This window comes from Drosophila virilis, chromosome 4, assembly GCF_030788295.1.
Source record: "Drosophila virilis strain 15010-1051.87 chromosome 4, Dvir_AGI_RSII-ME, whole genome shotgun sequence".
Classification (NCBI taxonomy): domain Eukaryota; kingdom Metazoa; phylum Arthropoda; class Insecta; order Diptera; family Drosophilidae; genus Drosophila; species Drosophila virilis.
This window is the reverse complement of record NC_091546.1, coordinates 7,585,058-7,605,667: the sequence shown is the minus strand read 5'-3', so window position 1 is coordinate 7,605,667 and position 20,610 is coordinate 7,585,058. Positions and strand designations below refer to the sequence as shown.

Genomic DNA, 20,610 nt, shown 5'->3' with positions numbered 1-20,610 from the left:
TCAAAACGACATATCGAACTCCGTTAATCATAGCGATATTATGTCGTTTTGAAACGACATATCGAACTCCGTTAATCATGGCGATATTATGTCGTTTTGAAAGGACATAACTCCAGCGGATTATGATCGGAGTTATGTCATGGCGATATTATGTCGTTTTGAAAGGACATAACTCCAGCGGATTATGATCGGAGTTATGTCATAATCCGCTGGAGTTATGTCGTTTCAAAACGACATATCGAACTCCGTTAATCATGGCGATATTATGTCGTTTTGAAAGGACATAACTCCAGCGGATTATGATCGGAGTTATGTCATGGCGATATTATGTCGTTTTGAAACGACATAGCTCCAGCGGATTATGATCGGAGTTATGTCATAATCCGCTGGAGTTATGTCGTTTCAAAACGACATATCGAACTCCGTTAATCATGGCGATATTATGTCGTTTTGAAACGACATAACTCCAGCGGATTATGATCGGAGTTATGTCGCTTCAAATCGAGATAATATCGCCATGATTAACGGAGTTCTATATGTCGTTTCAAAACGACATATTTTCTTCTGAGCATATGATTTAATAGCTTGCTGATGGCATAGATATTGTTCTTCTAAGCGTCTTAAATTCAACAAAACATTGTTAATTTTATTGAATTTAATAATTAGAAGACTATTCAATCAGAGCAATAAGACTGGGTAGCAGCTCAATTAAGAACCCGTTTCTAGCTTTAAGTTTGGTGCATTTATTTATACACTATAAAGATATATCAAAGACATAGACATATCTTTGGTAAGTCGAAGATTAAATACCCTTACTGTTCGCCTAATTGTTGATCTTCAAGTTGAATACTGATCAAGATTATATATTTATCACGTCACAAGAGATGACAAATGATTTAAAGCCCTCAACGATGCGTATTAATTCGTCTTGATCGTGAAGAGCATATTAAGCCCTAACCGAAGATCCGCAAAACTGCATATTTTATGTGGCTCTAAGAATGAATCACAGCTGTTTTGTGAATGCACCTAGTAGAACATCTGTAACCAGTTCTGCCTTCAAGCGAACTGGGGGCAATCCCCTCGATCTATATACCCAGACTCGCCTAAGCGTGCGACTTTTGTGACGTTTTAGTACGAACAACGCAGAATTGACAATCAATACCAAAATATCTGGCCTGGGCCTTGCTTATAAACACGCGACGGGTCGTTTGACGCTCTCAGACGCATTTCGGTTTTACAGTCGATCGGACAAATTCGTGGCTGTCGCACACAAAAATATGGAAACTTCCCATTTATTCGGTTGGTTTTTTGTTTTATTAATTGATATAAAAAGAAATGAAATCTTGAAATCAAGCAGCTAATCAAATTACCGATTGCAGCTTTGTTTTTGCTGCTCGCAGGGGTAAACGCCTATCCGCAATTCCCGGACTGGAATGCACGGAATCCCGATGACCAGCTGCTGAATACCTTCATCAGTGGGCAGCCGATTAGACCTACCAGCTCGACGACAACGCCTCAGCCAACAACAGCATCGCCTCGCGTCCTGGCCTGCATCCAATCCTGTCCAGCGACCAGCGAATATAATCCCATTTGCGGCAGCGACAATGTTAACTATTATAATGCGGGACGTTTCGACTGCGCCGTTCGCTGTGGTCAAAGTGCGTTTTATTCTTACGAATTTGCCAAAAAAAAGGAAAAAATTTATTTAATAACTTTTATTTTTAGATGTTCGTCGTTTACACTTGGGAATCTGCAGCACAACGTAAAGCACACAGCTGAATGGGAATTTTAATTCTTCCAGCAACTAGTCTGTTCCACAATCTACAGTTCAATGCTTAATGAATGACCTTTAAAATAAAATGAATAAGTGAATAAAAACAAGCGAGCACTAATTAGGCGACTATGCTTGACCAACTGATACCCTGTACAAAAAATAAATAAAAATACTTTTACATTTATATGAATCAGCCAATAATAAAGGCAAATCTTATTTGAAATAAATTTCAGTAATACGAGAAATGGATCGAGGAGCGTTTCTAAGTTGTAGCTGCTATAATCAATAGCATTTTGAACTTAAGTCGCGTCACTCAAGTGCATACCCAGCCAAGGCCATTTTATAGGGTATAACAAACAGATTGATCAACTGAGATTTCAATGTTCACACTCTCGCATTATTCGCCGCTTGTCTAATGTGTAAAAAGCCGATGCCAAACAGTCGTAGTCTAAACGTTTTGCTGTTTGGTGCGTTTCAAGTGAGGGATTTACAAAACAAAATAAATAAAATACACACAAAATGCTGAGACCAGGGCTATTTCACATAGGCCGTAAGTTGAATATTCCCACAATTTATGTAGTTGTAATTTTTTTTTACATATGAGTATCTACAGTGTTGTTGTTGCTGTTGGGCCAAGCGCTGGCCATTGACTACTCCAATCCCAAGTCGCAGGTGGAATATATAAGTGCGCAGCCAGGAGACAAGCCGAACATTGTGCCAATAACGCGGCCTCCTTTGCTCAATCAAACACCGCCACCGCCGCCAGGCAATTCCAAGAATTTTGCATACAATCCTAAAAGTCAAACCTGGACAAAGATTGATGCGCACGATCCACAGCCGGATGAAGATACATTGGTCTGGAATCAAAGCAATGATAAATGGCTAACCAGGGTGCCGGGATCTTAGCCAAGAACACGCAACAATATTCGCGAACACGCACGCAACTTTCGATTAAATCAACATGACACGCACAAAAATGTATATCTCAAGCAAAGTGTTAATCAAATTATTTACTTTTATTTTATTTTCAATATAAGTATATATATAACAGAAAAACTTCTGAAACGCACAATGCCAACAAACCGTTGAAAATATCAATTTATCGATAAATATCGATTTCAGTCTTTGGAAAACATATTTTAACCAATGCTTTTTTGTGATTTTCCTCAAATATACGTTGTTTAATGTTCTTTGATACACTCTGATTCAAATCAATGAAAATCCCTTTTATAGTTAGATAATCGATATAAATCGTTTCCGAGCGATTGTCTCAATATCTTATCTGATATCTAAGACTAATCGATTCTTTGTCAATTTAAATAAACGGAAATTGATAAATCGGTACGCGGTAAATTGAAAATCTGGTAATCCTTGAAGAATCGTTTGATCTTTTGAAAAGGAAGCCTTGCAATTGGATGCAACCGACTGCGTGATACACCTTCACAGCAATTGATAAGGAGCTGTCGCGCTTAAAGATTATATTACACTTCAACCCTCAGTGTCGCAAAATTATATTGCTTGCATGAAACGAGGTTACAGCAAATGAATTTCAGTTGCATAGTCTAATTGAGCATATATGATTATGTTTGCAGCTATTGCATATATTATACTTTATACGATAAATACAGCTACATAGTATACATGTAATTATGTCAACGATGATGACGCAGTGTCTCCGTTGTCGAGGCCGGCGTGGGCGTTTGCTGTTGCCTCATGCGGCACAGTTCGTTGGCGCTGTAGTTCAGCTTGCGCAGCGCGGTCTCCGTGAATTTATCGAACTTGGCTGTGAGCTGGGCAATCTGATCCTTGAGCACTTGCAGCTCGACGCGCCAGTCGTTCGGCTTCAGTTCGTGCTCCTGGCGCAGCTGCTGCGGCACATTTGTAGCGGAACGCGGACGCAGCAGCTCGTTTACCTGGAAGTACTGGGTCTGTGTCGTATACGGAGTTTCGAGTTGTTGTCGTTGGGGCGATGCCTTGGACTCCGCCCTGGAGCCCGCCTGCTGGCGCTGGCGCAGACTGCGACTGAACATGTGGTAGTTCTTCTCGAACTGGCGCCGTCGCATGCTCATGTTACGATCACGCCGCTCCGCCACCAGCTTGTATATGTTCAGCTTGATGTCCTCCGGCAGCTGGGAGCGATCGCGCGGATCATTTGGACGCACTGTGAACTGCAGGCGGTCGCGCGAGGTGCGCAACAGAGCCTTGCGCTTACAGTAGTTCACAAGTGGGGCATTGCGCAGCAGCCTGGAAAAGAAGAGACTCTCGAGGCGCGATATCAACTCCGCCTGTCGCACCAGTCGATCCAGCGTGGCGGACACCTGCAGGCCCTGTATATCGCTGACGGCCAGGCCCAGCATCAGGTTGGTCAGTATAACCGTAACCAGCAGCACGAAGGCTAGAAATATGATATGAGATGTGACTGGAAACTTGACCGCATAGTCGCCATAGAAGATATCCTCGAACTCCAGCTCGCCGGACATCATGGTGAATGACTTGAGGAAGGACCATGTTATATTCTCGAAGGCCGGATAGTCGTTGAAGAGCACCGCGAAGCTCAAGCCAAAGGCAATCAGCAAACAGATGTAGGCCATCAGGAACTTGCCAAAATTGACAGCGACTGCAAAAGGATTCTGTTATTTTTGTTGCTGGAAAGTTGAGCTTCTACTCCATACCCTTGGTAAACATTTGCACATAGACGCCAAATATGGGAAAACGACCCACCAGCATCATCAGCTCCAGCCAGACCAGCAGAATGACCACCGCAGCCACATGATGCTGCCACATGGGCACTGCCAATAGATCGCCGGTCCATAGTATTTCTGGTGTCTGAAAATAGATGAATGAAGTGTTCATTTTTTGGATACCATAGATTAAATAAAACTGGGCAAGTATTACAGATTACGAGAGAACAATTAAAAATAGCATAATTATAAATTGTATTAAAGAATTTTATTGTTTATTAGAGTACTACATACCACACAGAGGAGCACACCGAAGACAATGGTCCATTGCAGCCAGTTTTCCCAGTACTTGGCATAGCCGTGCAGGCCGTGCGCCATTTGGAAGAGCTCCTTGCAGAGCAGCATGAGATTCAGGACAATCACAAAGTAGCCAATGGTGGTCACATAGTCGGGTGCCAGGCACGTCTCGCCCTCCTTGCAGCAGCGCACATAGACACCGATCACGTAGAGGGTGAAGAGCATCACGAAGCAGGTGTGATAGGCGAGGCTCATGAGAAAGAACTTGCGTATGCGGCGCCACTTGAGGAATAGAAAGGTTTCGCATAGCGGATGCATAAGTATGCGCTTCTGGCCCACTTCGATGAGGCTCAACATTAGCTCCGCCTCGCCCTTTTCCGTCGATGAGCTGGGCACAAGCAGATGAAAGTCCAACTTAATTTGACAATCGACATCGCCAATCTCGTGATCATTGGCCTTGATCGAGCTGTCCAGCTTGTGCATTAGCTTGGGTATTATCTCCGGACAACGCCGGACAATGAATGTCAGAGCCGTTGTGTGTCCGTCGGTGCGAGCCGTCAGATCTGCGCCATGTTCTGTAAAGATCTGAAGTTAGAAAGAATCTCAGGCTATGCATATTACCTACCTATAAAGATGTAGACACAGCTGCTGAATTCGTTGAGGGCGGCAATATGCAGGGGCGTGTATCCATAGTCATCCGCTTTGTTGACATCGGCGCCGGCCTTTAGGAGCGCATTGCAGCAGTCCAGGCAACGCGACTGCTTCACGATGGCGGCATGCAGAGCGGTGCGTCCGTCCCGATAGACGGCATTCACATTGGCTCCGTGCTTCAGCAGAATCTCCACGCTGCTTATCGACTGGGAGAGGCAGGCCAGGTGCAGTGGTGTCTGTTGGCTGGCATTGCGACAGTTCACATCGGCGCCGTGCTCCAACAGCAGCTGCACACACTCCGCATAGTCATTCTCGGCGGCTGCACGATCACCCAAATGTCAGTTTGCACACTTCAAAGTAAATCCCAACACCCAACACGCTGCTTACCCAAATGTAATGCCGTCACCTTGCCTTCGCCGAACTGGGAGCGCACATCGGCATTGTGATTCAGCAGCAGCTGCACGCATTTGGTGAATCCGGATGCGCAGGCGGTATGCAGCGGTGTCTCGGTGTACACCTGCGGTGTGTTCGGATCGGCGCCATACTTTAATAGAGTCTCCACACAATCGACCGCATCGCCGTCAATGGCATAGTGCAGGGCCGATCGCCTGTTGATGCCAATGTTGATATTCGCTTTGCGTCTCAGCAGCAGTAAAATGCACTCCACGCTTTTCGAACTGAAATTATGAGAGGATTTGCATAGTTAGATTTGATCAGGTTCATTGTAAAGTTCATGTCAATTTTCAAGCGGGTCAATTTACCGTTTTCCATCTGCTGTGTAACAAAATAAAGAGAGTTTACAATTATAATCCAAATAAAGTTGAAATTACAAAAAGATTAAAGCAATGCATTTGATTCAGCCGGATAAAAAAAGTAGAATGAAGATAAGGTCTCTTGGAACTTTTGACACTCAGATGCATCTAAAGGTGTAAAGGTGTCAACACCTTTTTACAATGTAGACAATGTGCCTTGCAAATATTAACACTCGGATTAAAAAAAATGTACCCAAGACTAAGTTTATCTAGAATAGGTTAAGCGCCTGACATATTTTGGATCTATCTTTTCTTTCTAATCGAGAATAAAACAAAATAAATGTGATATGTCGAGGACTGATTTTAGATAGTTTTCAAATATGTCAAGGCCCCAGTCTACCTTGGATTTGAAAAGCCGGGAGATATTTCATATTTGGACTCAATTCACCTGGCAGCGCAATGCAGCGGCGTCACCTCCTTCTTGTCCTCCCAGCGATTGGGATCGGAGCCACGATCGAGCAGAACTTTGGCTATGGCCGCATTGGCGCGACAACAGGCAAAGTGCAGCGGGGTGCGACCGCGGCTATCTGAGGTGTTTGGATCGGCATTGTAGTGGGTCAACAGGTATATGATATTCTCCACGGAGCCGTAGATGGCACAGCATATTAGAGCCAGGTTGCAATCACTCGGCTCGATCATTAGCTCTGCAGAGCAGAGTGGAAAGAAATGAAAAACTTAATTGCGAACCATTGCCAGACGCGCTCGCTCACCCAGAAAGCAACCGGATTTGACCATGTCCAGAATATGCGCGCCATTTGGCACCGCGCAGAGCGTCTCCTCGATCTCCTGCGGCTGCCAGAGCACCTGGCTCTGCTGCTGGCGTGTGAAAATCTCATGGGCCTCATTGCTGAAGACGGCATCGCTGTTGGCCTCGCTGGAGATGCTGCGCTTATCAAACAGCAGTTCCATATCGACCGTCTCGCTCTCCGACTGCCATTTCAGATCGTTTTCCTGCCAAGACAAATAAACGAAACAGAGTGCCAGACAGAGATGGGTGTACGGGGGAATTGGTGGGCACTTACGATGATGGAAAAACGCACATTCTCCATTCTGTTGATGTGTTTACACTTTTGTGGCCTACAAAATAAACTAATTGGTTGACCATACGGCTTCTGGCCACAGCATTAACATCATATGTGTCCGCCAGCTCATTCATGCATTCTCCATCTCATGCCACATACATTTTCCGTTCCCGCCTGCAATCAATCTTTTGATCTGCCTGTCGTCATCAGCTCAACAGATTCGCAGCTTCTTTCTGGGTTGCTCTGTTTTTCTTGCCTCTCGTATATGGTTTGTTTATTTGGAAATCTCCAAAATATTGAATTGTTTTTCAAACCAACACACGCTGTACGTGCAAATTATTACACCTCCGCCCCTTCTACCCTGTCGATCCCGCTGCTGCTCGCTGGCTGTTCAGTTTTTCCAGCACTTCTACCGTTATTCGCGTTCCGTGCTCGACGAGGTGCTAATGTGTACTGGCTGTGGGAGCTGTCGGATCGATATGCCTGCACCAAATTTTGCCTCATATATATATTCTTTTTGTGCTCTTGTATACCCTGTAATTATTCAAGCTCAGTACAAGAGAAAGTATAATTAAGTTCAACAATTTTCAATTGAAGAAAGTATCTTTGATTTCTCAAAATTAGTTGGCTGACTTTTCATGAGCGCAGCATTTTTTTATTTTTTTTGTATTAATCTGGAGGAAAAATAGTTTCTTTTTTCGATTCTACTACTCAATTTTACAATTTAATAAGTTTTTTCTGACTCCCATCATATTCGTATTTAGGGTATTTGGGGTTATACACAATGGGAATCCTTAAATGGATCTTTGTTTCCGAAGCAGTAGGTCTTTTCCCTTAATGGACGATATAGAGTAGAGGAAACACAAGGGATTCTATTCTCCTCATTAAAGTTAACGTAGATGTGACTAAGTACATTTTTGTTCTTTCATTTGAATGCATCATGTGAAAGTAGAGTCACAGTGGAAGATTATAATGAAGACGCAACGAGGTGTCAGATGTGATTCATTCTATTTGCTTCGGGTACGAACATTTTTGGCTACGTTCATGCTATGCCCTGTTTATGGCTGCGGCATCCCCAGCAATTGGCTCGACACAAACAGCTCTTAATTTCTTCTGCTGTCCACTTAAACAAAGAGATCTTTTTGCCTTTTCTCTTAACACTGTAAGATGAGTAAACTAATTGTCCAAACTCAGCAAAGAGCTCAACTCTGTGCGTTATGTACTCTTTATTTATTCGCAAAGCTTCTGAAAGCTTCAAACTAGCGGCTGCCGTAAATAGAAACAAAAATAATCAGAAATCTCGCACAGTGGTCAAGAGAGCAGCTGCCTAATGGAAACACTGGGATGGCATAAATTGGGTAAAAGTTCAAGAGCTGAATGGGAACAGCACAAGAAATTAATATTCATATTTTTGTAGATCTTCCTACCTTACTTATTCTTAAATAAAACCATTATCAATGATATTTATTAAATAATTAAAGTCTTAATGTTTTTTTTTAATACTTAATTTCACGTTCAGCTTAGTTGATTTTCACTGTAAAACTTTCATCTTTAAATAACAGTTAAAAAGCTTGCTCAAGTTCTATTCATTATTAAACTCCATCGAAACATGTCAATTATAATGAAATATATTCATATTACGGACAATTTAAATATTTCAACATTTGTGAACACAAACTAAATGAAATATATTTTTTTTGCAGCGCACAAGACCCACATTAAGCAGAAATTCTTAAGGCATGTCGAATGCTTTAAGAGATCGGCGACCTTGACTTTAATATTTGAATGTATCATTAATTTTTTTTTGGGGTCTTGCGGAAACTACAACGGAAATTGTGTACAGGATTAATATATTATCGTGCTAGCTTCTCTCTATGAAAATTCAACACCTCGCACAAGCTGATGTACTAAAAAGTTTTCATCTTTGCAAATTAGTAACTGAAGCCGCAAACAACACGTGGATGGGGCAGGTGAGGAGCACACCTTTTGACTGTTGCTGATGCGTAAACAACATGAATGCAAAGTGACAGGCAGCTATGACGACGCTGGCATTTGGCCGCTGAGGGTAAAAGGTAAGGGTCCAAAGCCGACCATCGCTGGCTTAGATAGGGTTAAGAGCCAGGGGGGGCACAATTGCCTCGGGCAGTCATGCGTAATGAATGCACACACGCAGTGCCTGCCAAAATTAATGCTCAGCCCGTGCCGAGGAGTGAGGCTGTGACATTCCCAACCTGTTGCCAATTGAGACGCGGCCGCACAGCCGCTTGTCCAAAGCAATTAGTGACAGGGACCCGACGCCCACAGCTGATTAGGGGCGCCTTAAGCGAGTGTCCTAAAGGCTTATACCCTTTATCCTTATAATAAACAATATTCAGAAGACTTACAGATAAAGTTTCTAACAATAATATATCATAATTGACCTTAACAAATTTATAAAAACTTTAAAATTTCGAAAACTGAAAATAAATTGAATCAAAAAATACCTGCACTTCTTTTTTTAAATATTTTAAAGTTTTTAAAACTATCCTAAATCGAAAGTTGAGATTTAATTCAAATTTATTTTAATTTTTTAAAGATATAGCGTACAAATGTCGCACAGTCACACTGGGTCCAAATTTCGCTTCCGCCAAGACAAGTTCCAGACACTTCTGCATATATGTATATTTGTATGTTAAGGATAATTAAGGTCGTGGTTGTCTCTATCCAAAACTCACAAACATAAATATGTACATATACTTAAGCAATATGCACACATATCCTATGTGCTAGGCCATGTAGCCCGATGGGTAGCTTAACAAAAAAAAAGAAAAATAAGAATATACCTAAAATAAAAAACAGGCCACCTGCCGATGTCAACAGGTTGCCCTTCTGTATATATGTGTACGTATTTACATTGTACGTGCGCGTGCGTGTGCCTGTGTGCACGTGTATTTAATTTGGCTGCCGTCGTCTGTGCTTGGACTAACATTAGTCATTTAGCATAGACATTGTTTGCATATTGACCCAAAAAAAAAAAATATATAGTAATATAAAACACGTGTGGGACAAACTTTGGCTAAAGGTCAGCCGAGCAAAACAACTCCCGCAGCGCTCAATTCGCCATGCCGTACTGCAAGTATTAATTTTTTTAAAGATATGTAGTTACTATATAAACTAAGCATATTTTTTTAATTTTCTAAAATATATTCAAATCTAATTTAAATCCAAATGCAAGTTTTAGCATTAACTGTTAAACGCCAGCTACTGTATGCGCAGGTAACAGGTGCTGTTATGCTGGCCAGCAGCTTTTAACATGCTGTTAACAGCCCAAAAAAGCTATAACATGCTGTTAAACGGTCAAAGATGCGCGCCGTTTAGCGGGCTTTTTAGCTTAAAACTAGCTTAACTATATTATTGATGGCCTGGAATTAATAAGTTATGCATTAAATATAATCATTAAAACATAAAGAAATCACATGTATATATATCTATATATACTGTAATTCTTTTTGGCATACAGCAGATATGTGTGCATGCATATGTCTGCTAGCAGATTGATGCTAACTGTTGCTGCCGCTGTTGTTGCTGCCGGCATTGGCTGAATTGTTTTTGTTGCTGCTGTTGCCGATGTTTATTCGCCTGTCTCAACGCCAGCGCAACGGACGCGTCGTCGCTTTGCCGCCAAACTCCCCATTGTGAGAACTGTCGTGTTGCCGCCGCTATTTGACGTGTTGTTGTGGGCGTGCTGTGCACTTCCGTGTGAAAACTCTTTTGCATTTTACAACTGCACGAGGGGGCCTGTGGGTGGCGACCGTCTCCCCATACCCTGCAGCTGTCCAGCTCCCTCTAGTTGACAACGCCGCGCAGTCGCCACACGGTTTCAATTTTTTTTTTATATATATTTGTTTTTATTGCTGTTGTTGTTATTCTGCTGTTGTCGGCTTGTTGCGGATTTTCATTATTGTTTTACAATGGCCTCTTGGCCGCGTCGCAATAAGCAGGCATCGACATCGGCATCGACATCGGAACTACATGGAGGGGGTAGTTTAAGCATGTGCATATAAAAGCATAATTGCTGTGTGCCTTTGGCTTAATACGCGACAGGAACTTAAGCGCGAAGGTTCCTCCACCAATCGAAAAGTAAAATAAAAATAGCAATTGATATAAATAAAATGAAATAAAATACGGGCAGCACATAAACAAATTTCGAAAGTGCAAATTAATAAATAATTTCCTGTTGCAGTCACACGGTGCGTATACTTACTTCATGTGTGTGTGTTAAAAAATTAAGAAAAAAAAACTGAAATGTAGTATAAAAACAAACACTTGATTGACCAAATAAACAATAAATAATATCAAAAATATACGATCCGTGGCTTGTATTAAATTTATAAACAATTAAAAGGCGCACAGTGGCGTCGTTAATGTCAGTTTGTGGGGGATTCGAGTACGAGTCTAGCTGCAAAATTGTTAAAATGATTTAATTTAATAATATTTTAATTATTTAGAAATATGCTGCGTTAGCCTAAGTGTGCACCCCCCTTGAGACGCCTCTGGCTGCCTAGTTGTTTACATGTTAGCACCACAAGCGACCTCGACTCGTGGCTTCTGCCCTGATCATAATTTAACCAAATATGTTTGACCCTCTCATAATTTTTGTGCTACATGCAGGCATTATTAACTATTTGTGTATATATATGCTTACAACATAGAAAGCAATTAGAACTAGAAAACTGTTTCAACTTTTATCTTTTGTTTATTCAAAAATATCTATAAAACAAATTGCGAGGCAGAATTAAATAAAAACTTGCTTGTGAAAAACTTTCCATTTTAGAAATCATATAGAATATAGATATAGAACAAAGAGTATTACGGTTTTCACATTCAAAGCAAAAATATATTTTTGCTCGTGTTAATCATTTTAATTAGCAGAAGATAGTTTCGCGTATTTCCGGAATGACTTTGAAAAATATAAGAAATAAATCAAATTAAGCTAAATTGTTGATGTCTACCATGCGCGCGCTTCTAGATTTGATTTGTTTGATTCGTTTTAAATTTGGCCGCAAGGTCAGAGGAAAAAAGTGAAAAGCCAATTCGTTGCAAGACCTGACGGCCAATGTGTGGCTGCTCGGCCAAGTGTTTGCCACGAGCCAATATAATGTGTGGCAAATTGCAAACAGCCCAAACCATTGTCATAAAGCTACTTACTAGCTAATGGCACCACCCAACATCGGCGTGTTGCTGGCCCTTACTTCTTCTGGCTTTTATATGAAAAGCCACAAACAAAAGCGCTTACGTTTTTATTGCCCTGCAACCGCAGATGTCGTCATCAGCCAACCAGCCGCCGACGATTTTGGTGTGGTTTACATCGCACCGCTGGTGACAATCGCCGCATCATAATTCATTGTTCATCGGTATTGAGTGTCGCCGAAGACTCGGTCATTTACGAGCCGATCGTAAAGGCATTGAAGCTGCGCCCAGACAAATGGTTAGCCACCATGTTATTGATATTCAAAGTATATGACGTATACGACGTGGGTGACGGCGCGCTCGAGCAGGGCATAGGGCATAAAAGCCGAAAGTGTAGTTAAAGGCTGCCTGGCGGAAAAGTCTTTGGGACCGAAGCCCAGCTGAATGGGCCGGAAAATATGCAAAGCATCAATGAACTGACACAGCATATGATTTTATTTATTACAATATTAATTTATGTTGATTTTTGGTTTGGCAAAATCAATTGTGTGTAGAGAACAAGTGATAAAAGATATTGAAGCAGCTTGCACCTACAAGCTATTGTTCTTCAAAATACATGCGACATAAAAGACGAAGGTATTTATGGAAATGTGTGACTGGAGCACAATCAATATGCTCGTAAGCATTTGCTGGGATTTCATCTCTTATGAGCTGTTGAATATCAATAGGGAATTATTACGAAAATGTTAATTATTTTGGGCATAGAAATATATATTGATTTCATGCAAGTGGCTCGCTGCGAGCGATTCAAGCTCAGAGGACAACAAGCATACGACGCGTGAGACGAAATGAATAGCCAAAGGAAATACGTTTGTATATTTTTGTCATTAATATGTGTTCTCTGTGAATATGAACATTATGAACTATATAGAATGATTTTTTTGAGTGATAAGAGATATGTAAAGATATGTACCCAAAGATATATGAACTTTATAAACTGATATGAAACAAAAGTAAAAGGATAAAAAAAGGCTAGCGCTTAATATATAAGCTCTTATGCTAACTAACTATGATTTTTGTGGTGTGAAACAGTACCAAAAAAATTCAAAGGGGAAACTGAAAGGACTATAAATTTACGTACAAATAAGGTGTAAGACATTGCCTAACATTTTAAAGTTTCGTGTGGAGCCTATCTGGCATTTTTATTTATTAACTGTCCCGCATGATGCGTGTCCCTTTAACACGTGTGTGTTGCCTTGACCAGAGGCCAGCTTAAGCACGTGCTGCTCAGCTTCCATCAAATAAAACCCACCTAACCCACTTAACCAAAAGCAACAGATTAGCACGGCACACACACACACACACACACACACTATTTCTATATATACACATGCATGACTAAGTGAGTGTGTGTGTGGGTGTTTATATTGTGCGTACTTGCGGTGGCTTTTGTATCATGTTACTCACACATTGTTCTTCAACACTGGCCATGAGTTGGAGTTTTAGCGTACTGGTCGCGTTTATTTTTAGTTAAACGTCGCTTATCACTCACTTTCTAGCCCCGGCTAGCCCCTTGTCGGCCAGTTTGTTTTGGCCGACACAATTGACAGCTTTGGGCAGCCCAAAATGGCAATTATGACGCTTGACTTGTATTTATGGGCTTATTGAACTTATTGAATCCGTTCTCTTTGGGCTCGGGTCCTCTCCAAACTTTATAAAGCATACAACATGCTTTGCTCACTTAAAGTCATGGTGTGGGGAAATTGTTGAACATAATTTTGTTTTTATATTTAACAAGTTTTGTTTTTGTGGCATGGAAATGGAAAACAGAATTTCTTAGAATTTATTTCCATGACAAAATTAGGTCAACTGCGACATTTCGTTATAATCTACGTCATTTGTGTACAATACAGATGTGAAAGGTCCTTCAGATCAGTTCTCATTATAATTTTATTCCACAAAACGCAATTATATTTAACGGATTGTAAGGTTGATGTATCTTTGGTGTATACATTTTTTATAAATTTAATTAAGTAAACTACTTTTATAATTACAAAATATTCAAATTTCTGTTGCACGAATAAAGGGTATCACAAAATTCAGTTTAATTCTGACATTGTTTTGTTTAGGCGCCCGACATCCGTATACAAATGCCATTTTTTTTTTTTTGGCTAATATTCTGTTCAAGGTTCTGCGATGTCAGCTGTTTGTGGTAGCTTTCACATCCCACATGGAAATGCGCGACAAAACAAATATTTTACGGCCTTTTGAGGACGGGAAGGGTGCGACAGGGAGGCTGAACGCCAACTCTGCGGCGCGTCGTTGAGTCTAACAATTTCGCATTTTCAATTTCAGGGCCAACAACAAGTGCGACTACCAATGGCAACAGTTGGGTGCTGCTTGTTGTTATACCCTGTTAACGAAAATGTATAAAGTAGGGTGTGTAAATGCAAACAACTGAAATATTAAACAAAATTTGCATAGATGTTCGCGACATCCTGCTTGGGCTTAAAATATAAATATAACTATTATAATATAAGAATTATTATTATTTTTTGTTTAAGTAATTTATAGATACATATTAGTGCCATTTTAAAATTGGCGTTAATTGATTATTTGCCAAGTTTTTGTCAACCATCTTAATTATGACTAACGAGCATTAGTCTGATTATAGGGTATCTTGTAGCACGGCACTGACGACCTGTGACATCTCTTGTGTAATGTTAACTCAGTGGTCGATTGTCGATAGCTGGTAATGAAGTGAAATGACAAGCACAAATGCGTTTGCAGAGCAGAAAAGTGGGCGAAGGGGCAGGGGACTGGGAGGCAACTCCAACAATCATCAACAAGAGTTGCTAGAGTCGCGTCCGCAACTGCCGCGCTTCCCATGACCTTAGCCAAAGTGGAAAACGGAATTGCTATGCTGCCATAACAACCCCAACCGACTGTAGAGCTGTGCCGCTTCATTGACGAACTGCCGGCGCAGTTGTTTTGGCTATTGATATTTTGTTATTGGTCAGTGGTTAGGTTGATTTATTTTCAATGGCATTTGAGCGGCATAATCATTAGCGACGGGCAATGCGGGCACGGCACGTGCTAGGCAACGAGACGCAACCCAATCTCAGCTCAATTTACGGGGTGAGCCCAGAGCCAGGTCCGCATGAAATGTAGCACGCAATATGTTTTGATAAACATAACATTACAGGTCATCAACCCGATGTCAGACCCCAATCCAAAATTACAGACACGAGCATATTTACCCAGCTACACCATATTCCTCTTTCAAAAGAGTGAACAAGTTTTCAATTCAATGTCTATGCCAAGGTCCCATTGACTACATTCACGGGTCCTTGGGTGTTGCCTGTCGGCATTAGGGTTGTTCACAACAAAATCTTTTCAACCTTTCTATTGCGTAATTGCACAATTTGTGCTTGCTTTGCAGAAACTACGAAAAGTATTCACAACGAAGTTGATTTTATTATTGAAAACAGCTCAACTAATTATTATTAACTATCTGATTTACTTTAGTTGAAATCAAAAATTCATTTTAGCATTTTTTTATTAACTAGCTGTTAGATATTAGACATGCAGATTAATTTAGCGTTGGCGACTGTCTTTTCCCCAACTTTAGTTTTGTTATTGGTAGCTGTTGTTGCTTAACATAAGGGTAAATTTGAAAAACAAACCTTTTTTCATTTGGTTTTTTGTGTTTCTGAACGTATGCAAATGTCTTGCTTCCCCTTTCTTTCTTGTCATCTTACTTGTAAATATTTAAAATGTATATGGAATCGCAGTGTTGCCATCTTCATATACATAATACGATATTATAAAGTGCTGAATTTAATGTGTAAAGCTTAACATGAGCTTAGTTTGGCTCCATATAAATCAGAGCTTAGGAAACTACTTACAAATCGCACTTGAATACCCCTAATGCTTGCGGATGGTAGATAATATTTCCCAGAACTCATTAGTGTGTGTAACAGTTGCTGCCGTTGTTTACACCTTGCTCGACTGCACCACCTGTTCAAGCCCCACCCCGCTGACCGATTCGCATCCCGACTACGTTCGGGATAGCGTGTGAAAATGCGCATATTATTTTATGGGCTAAAGAAAAGCTATCGCAGTAATTAAATTGAAATCAAAACAAACTTTTTGCCATGCAGCAGACGCCGCACAGACGGCGACTCTGTGGATCAACTAATGGAGCTAAGGGTGGCTGGACAGTAGCGAACTTTTTGGGATGCTTTAAAGCCATGGCAACAGATACTTGATGCACATACTCGACATGGACAGAACCACTCGATGCGTTACGTATGCGCCAGGTTGCCGTGTTGGTATTGGTTCATTAGGCACGCGCGCTTCCCAGTTGTTTCCATGGCGGCTTTGGCTTTGCTTTTGTTTGAGCTCCAAATCCATCTAATTAAAATCTACGCAGCAATGTTTTAAGTCGCAAAAGGTAAAGTCTGGCCCGTCCTGGCCCGGCCAAGTCTACTAGCCGTGCCATAATCAGCATGCATGTGGCTGCTACTCAGCTGACGGTGGCGCGTTGTCCTGATGAATATTTATCAGCACAGCAGACATTAATACTTATGTATACACAGTTGCCGTGTGTGCTTGTGTGTGTGTGTGTGTGTGTGTATTCACAATGCATAAACACCAACACAAGCCTTTGAACCATTCGTGTGTTGGTGTGGACAGAAGTAATTATAATACTCTTTATAGGAGTATGCGAGACGATTCATTAGAGACAAGTCAAAATACAGAAAGGTACAAAAAATGCAGTCTAGCAAATGTCGTATGTCAATTCTTGGAAAACTTCCTGTTTTACGCTAACTTTGAATAAGAAGATAATGGGGATATATTAAGTTATATATGACTTTAGACAATAAGTCAAATCGATAGACATAGATTTCTTCGTGGTATTATATATAATTTTATAAATATTACTTTTCCACATATTTTCCACTTGTGGAAGTGGATTTTCACATTTGGTAGTACAATAATTGTACCCTTATTCCGTTGCAATCTCACTTAATTTTATAAAATCTGTTTAAATTTTCAATATGAATAAATTCTTGTATTGAAATTGGGAATTTGATTGGACATAATCGGTTGAATATACTTATTCTGTGCTTATAATGAATAAATTATGAATAGAGCTTGGAAATATTTATGAAATAATAACTGAAACCTTGGATATGTGAGCCCAAGTATTGCCTGAAGAGGCGCACTTAACGTTTGTCTCATGAAAGAAGAGGGTCTTCCAACTTACGTAAGGCAATTAAAGCTTCGGTCTTTTTTAATGTTTTTACACTACCATTTCAATTGTTTGCATGGCTGGCTGGGCAAACAGTGTGGACTGCTCGTATCAACTGAATGTCCACATGCACTTGTCCATAATGCCGGGCAGCACTTGTGCGTGGAGGGCCAGACGAGAGCGCGACTCAAGTGATAATTGATATTTCACTGTATTTATTTTGAAGTGTATTGCTTCCAAGTAATCTGCTGATAATTGTTGGGGCGTGGAGCGATAATCATTACAATGTTGATGATGATGAATAAGTCTCTGGCAACGTCCCTGGCCATGGCACTGGCCCTGGACGCCACGGCGGCGACGACGACGACAACGCAAAAAGTGTCCAATAAATGTTTCATAGTTGACGTTGTCGTTGTCGTTGTTGCTGGCATTGTTGACCTTATCAGAAGCGCAAACACACACATACGTATATCCATAAACAGAGGGTGATATAAAAAATACGCACACACACACACACACACACCCACGTCTATTGTAGTGCGCCTTGGCGTATACTATTAAATATTTGCTGCCTTTTGTTGCTGCCGCAGCTGAAAAGTATGCAATAATGTTTGGAGTTGAGCCAAAAATATGCGGCCAGGTCTCGGTCTAGTTTAGGTGCGACAGCTCGGATAACTATGCACAAATAAAAAACAAGCAAACAAGCTGATAAACTGCTGAGTACCCTGTACAATGCTGGAACACATTCAAAATCCATTTGCTGGGTAACTGTTTCTGCTTAATTCATAATTAATATTAAAGTCAATTTATATTTAACCTGATCTGAATACAAATACGATTTCTATATCTAAAGCTTTAGAGAATTATGAATTTTCCCATGGATCTGTGCTCATAATGGTTCTGCCTTTTGGAACTAATTGAAATATTAACTTTGTATTTATGTCTTTACCGACCTTTACGTCTAATTGAATAAAACTCCTCATCAGTCTGCTTTTAGGGTATTGAAAAGGTTCTTCCAGTCATTTAGAGCAGACGGCATTGTCACAGTTCAGGCCCAAGGCGCTCTAAGCCGATTCCCGGACGCCTTTTTGCTGACGTACTGTGCGTGCTTTTTCCTGGCCCAGCCATGAATGCCACCTCGCCCAAGTCCTCGCTGGTCAAACTGGGCCTGCATACCAGCAAACAAAAGACGCTAAAGGTCATGGTGCTCGGCCAGAGCGGCGTTGGTAAAACGGGTGGGTGTCATTTAAAAACAATGCTCCAGACACGGCCAGGACTAACACACTGCTCGCTGCTCTTTAATTTGCAGCTATGGTTGTGCGTTTTATTACACGCCGTTTTATTGGCGAATATGATCCGAATTTGGAGAAAATCTATACCTGCCAAACAACACTGGACAAAGAGTCGGTTCAGTTTGATATACTGGATGCCACCGGGCAGCTGCACGTGAGCTGGATTGAGAGAATCTTGAGAGGATTCATAATGAAATCTAACTGAACTCTTGCAGGAACTAGATGGCGTTACACTGGAGTCCAATATACGCTGGGCCGACGCATTTATACTCGTTTACTCGATTACAGATAAATGCTCCTTTGACGAGTGCAGCCGGCTGAAGTTCCTCATCAACTACAACAAGCGTAGACGCAAACTGGGCTCCGCCAGCAAGGTGAGCAGCTGGCTGAAAGAGATCACGTTGAGAGACGTTGCATTCTAGCTATATTTTTTTGCAGGATTACGCACTGGACATACCCGTCATACTGGTGGGCAATAAGACAGATCAGACTGGCGATCGCATGGTCAGCTTGGAGGAGGGGCAACGTCGCTTTCGTGAGCTCTCCTGCGCCTGTTTCCATGAGATTTCTGTCAGAGAAAACGTCGACCAGGTGCGTCACATTTTATATAATCCTTGTGATCCGTTAACCGTAAAACACACTCGTCTAGGTACAAAACGTATTCCGCGATGTGTTCCGCTTCTGGCGTGTGTTTAGCAAATTTCCAAAGCTCAAACGTTCCACCAGCGACGTGGCGCATGCCGCCGATGGCATCTTGACGCCCGATTCTGGCTCATGTTCCTTTTACGATGCGCTGCCGCTGGGCGTGGCTCGACGCTCGTTCCTGGTGATCGGCAGCGCCTGCCAAGAGGAGAGCGGCAGCGGCGATCACACCGAGTCCACGGATGACATAGCCAGCAGCAGCTTGGGCAGCTCTCGCAGCGATATCGATGCACCATTCCGTAATCGCGCCTCTACCGATGGCACACTGCTGTCCAGACCCAGACGTTGGCGCTATCCGCCTCCAGGTTGTCTAATGCCGCACACGAATCGTGTCGAGCGACGCATGAGCATCTCGACGAGGGGCAGCAATGCCAGCTACTGAACTGGTGTCCATTTAGTTAGTCCAAATGTTGCGCCAAATATATTTATAGCTAAATGTTCATATATTTAAAGCGAAAGCATTTATTTCGATTTTACGATTATCTGTAATGAGATTTATTTTTTAAATGGCTACTAAATATGCTCTAAAAACAAGCACGGCAATTTTTACCTGTCCCAAACATGAAAAGCAAAATATACTCGAAAAGGCCACCTCGTGGAAAGGCATATTATAAGAATGGAAAATTAGCCGAAAGCTATTGTAAGAAGCATTTTAGTTTTCTATATGCTGCACTTTAAAATCATTTCTAATATGCAAATTTATGAATGAAAATTAAGCGGAAGGCGAAAAGAAAACCAAACAAGAATCTTATGACAGGCGGACAGAGCTGGGCTATAATTGTTAGCCAAATTTAAGAATTAGAAAGTTTCTACTTTTACTCTAGTTGAGGGATTTGGAAAAATGCAATCTTGGAAAATTGTTGGAAAACTTGTAGACTTTGTTTTAGCTTCATGGAAGGCCCAGTGAGTGGACACGACTCATGATTAAATGTGGAACAAGAAAATTTCAATAA

At 41.3% G+C, this 20,610-nt stretch overlaps 4 protein-coding genes across 5 annotated transcripts; 3 read left to right on the top strand and 1 right to left on the bottom strand.

Moving 5' to 3' along the window:
- The first annotated feature begins 1,144 nt into the window (after positions 1-1,144).
- Positions 1,145-1,958, top strand: Kaz1-ORFB. The gene is made up of 3 exons (XM_002052528.4): positions 1,145-1,299; positions 1,380-1,658; positions 1,726-1,958. The coding sequence occupies exons 1-3, from the start codon at positions 1,278-1,280 to the stop codon at positions 1,764-1,766; spliced, it is 342 nt and encodes a 113-aa protein (XP_002052564.2). The 5' UTR covers positions 1,145-1,277; the 3' UTR covers positions 1,767-1,958.
- A 213-nt stretch (positions 1,959-2,171) lies between these two features.
- LOC6628700 (uncharacterized) lies at positions 2,172-2,971 on the top strand. Of its 2 annotated transcripts, none has more exons than XM_002052529.4 (2): positions 2,172-2,324; positions 2,388-2,971. In XM_002052529.4, exons 1-2 carry the CDS (start codon positions 2,294-2,296, stop codon positions 2,678-2,680), a joined length of 324 nt encoding a protein of 107 aa, XP_002052565.1. In that variant the 5' UTR covers positions 2,172-2,293; the 3' UTR covers positions 2,681-2,971. The 2 variants fall into 2 exon arrangements, with proteins under 2 accessions (XP_002052565.1, XP_015028479.1); XM_015172993.3 differs by having other exon boundaries at positions 2,212-2,324; positions 2,379-2,971.
- Positions 2,972-3,291: 320 nt separating this feature from the next.
- Positions 3,292-7,766, bottom strand: pyx (transient receptor potential channel pyrexia). The gene is made up of 8 exons (XM_002052530.4): positions 7,238-7,766; positions 6,926-7,166; positions 6,604-6,859; positions 5,791-6,080; positions 5,378-5,722; positions 4,750-5,327; positions 4,447-4,600; positions 3,292-4,391 (listed from the first exon to the last, which is right to left on the bottom strand). Exons 1-8 carry the CDS (start codon positions 7,262-7,264, stop codon positions 3,427-3,429), a joined length of 2,856 nt encoding a protein of 951 aa, XP_002052566.1. The 5' UTR covers positions 7,265-7,766; the 3' UTR covers positions 3,292-3,426.
- Positions 7,767-10,864: 3,098 nt separating this feature from the next.
- LOC6628702 (ras-related and estrogen-regulated growth inhibitor) lies at positions 10,865-20,574 on the top strand. Its single transcript, XM_032438315.2, has 6 exons — positions 10,865-11,466; positions 18,650-18,898; positions 18,973-19,109; positions 19,171-19,329; positions 19,394-19,546; positions 19,605-20,574. The coding sequence occupies exons 2-6, from the start codon at positions 18,790-18,792 to the stop codon at positions 20,037-20,039; spliced, it is 993 nt and encodes a 330-aa protein (XP_032294206.1). The 5' UTR covers positions 10,865-11,466; positions 18,650-18,789; the 3' UTR covers positions 20,040-20,574.
- The last annotated feature ends 36 nt before the right edge of the window (positions 20,575-20,610 follow it).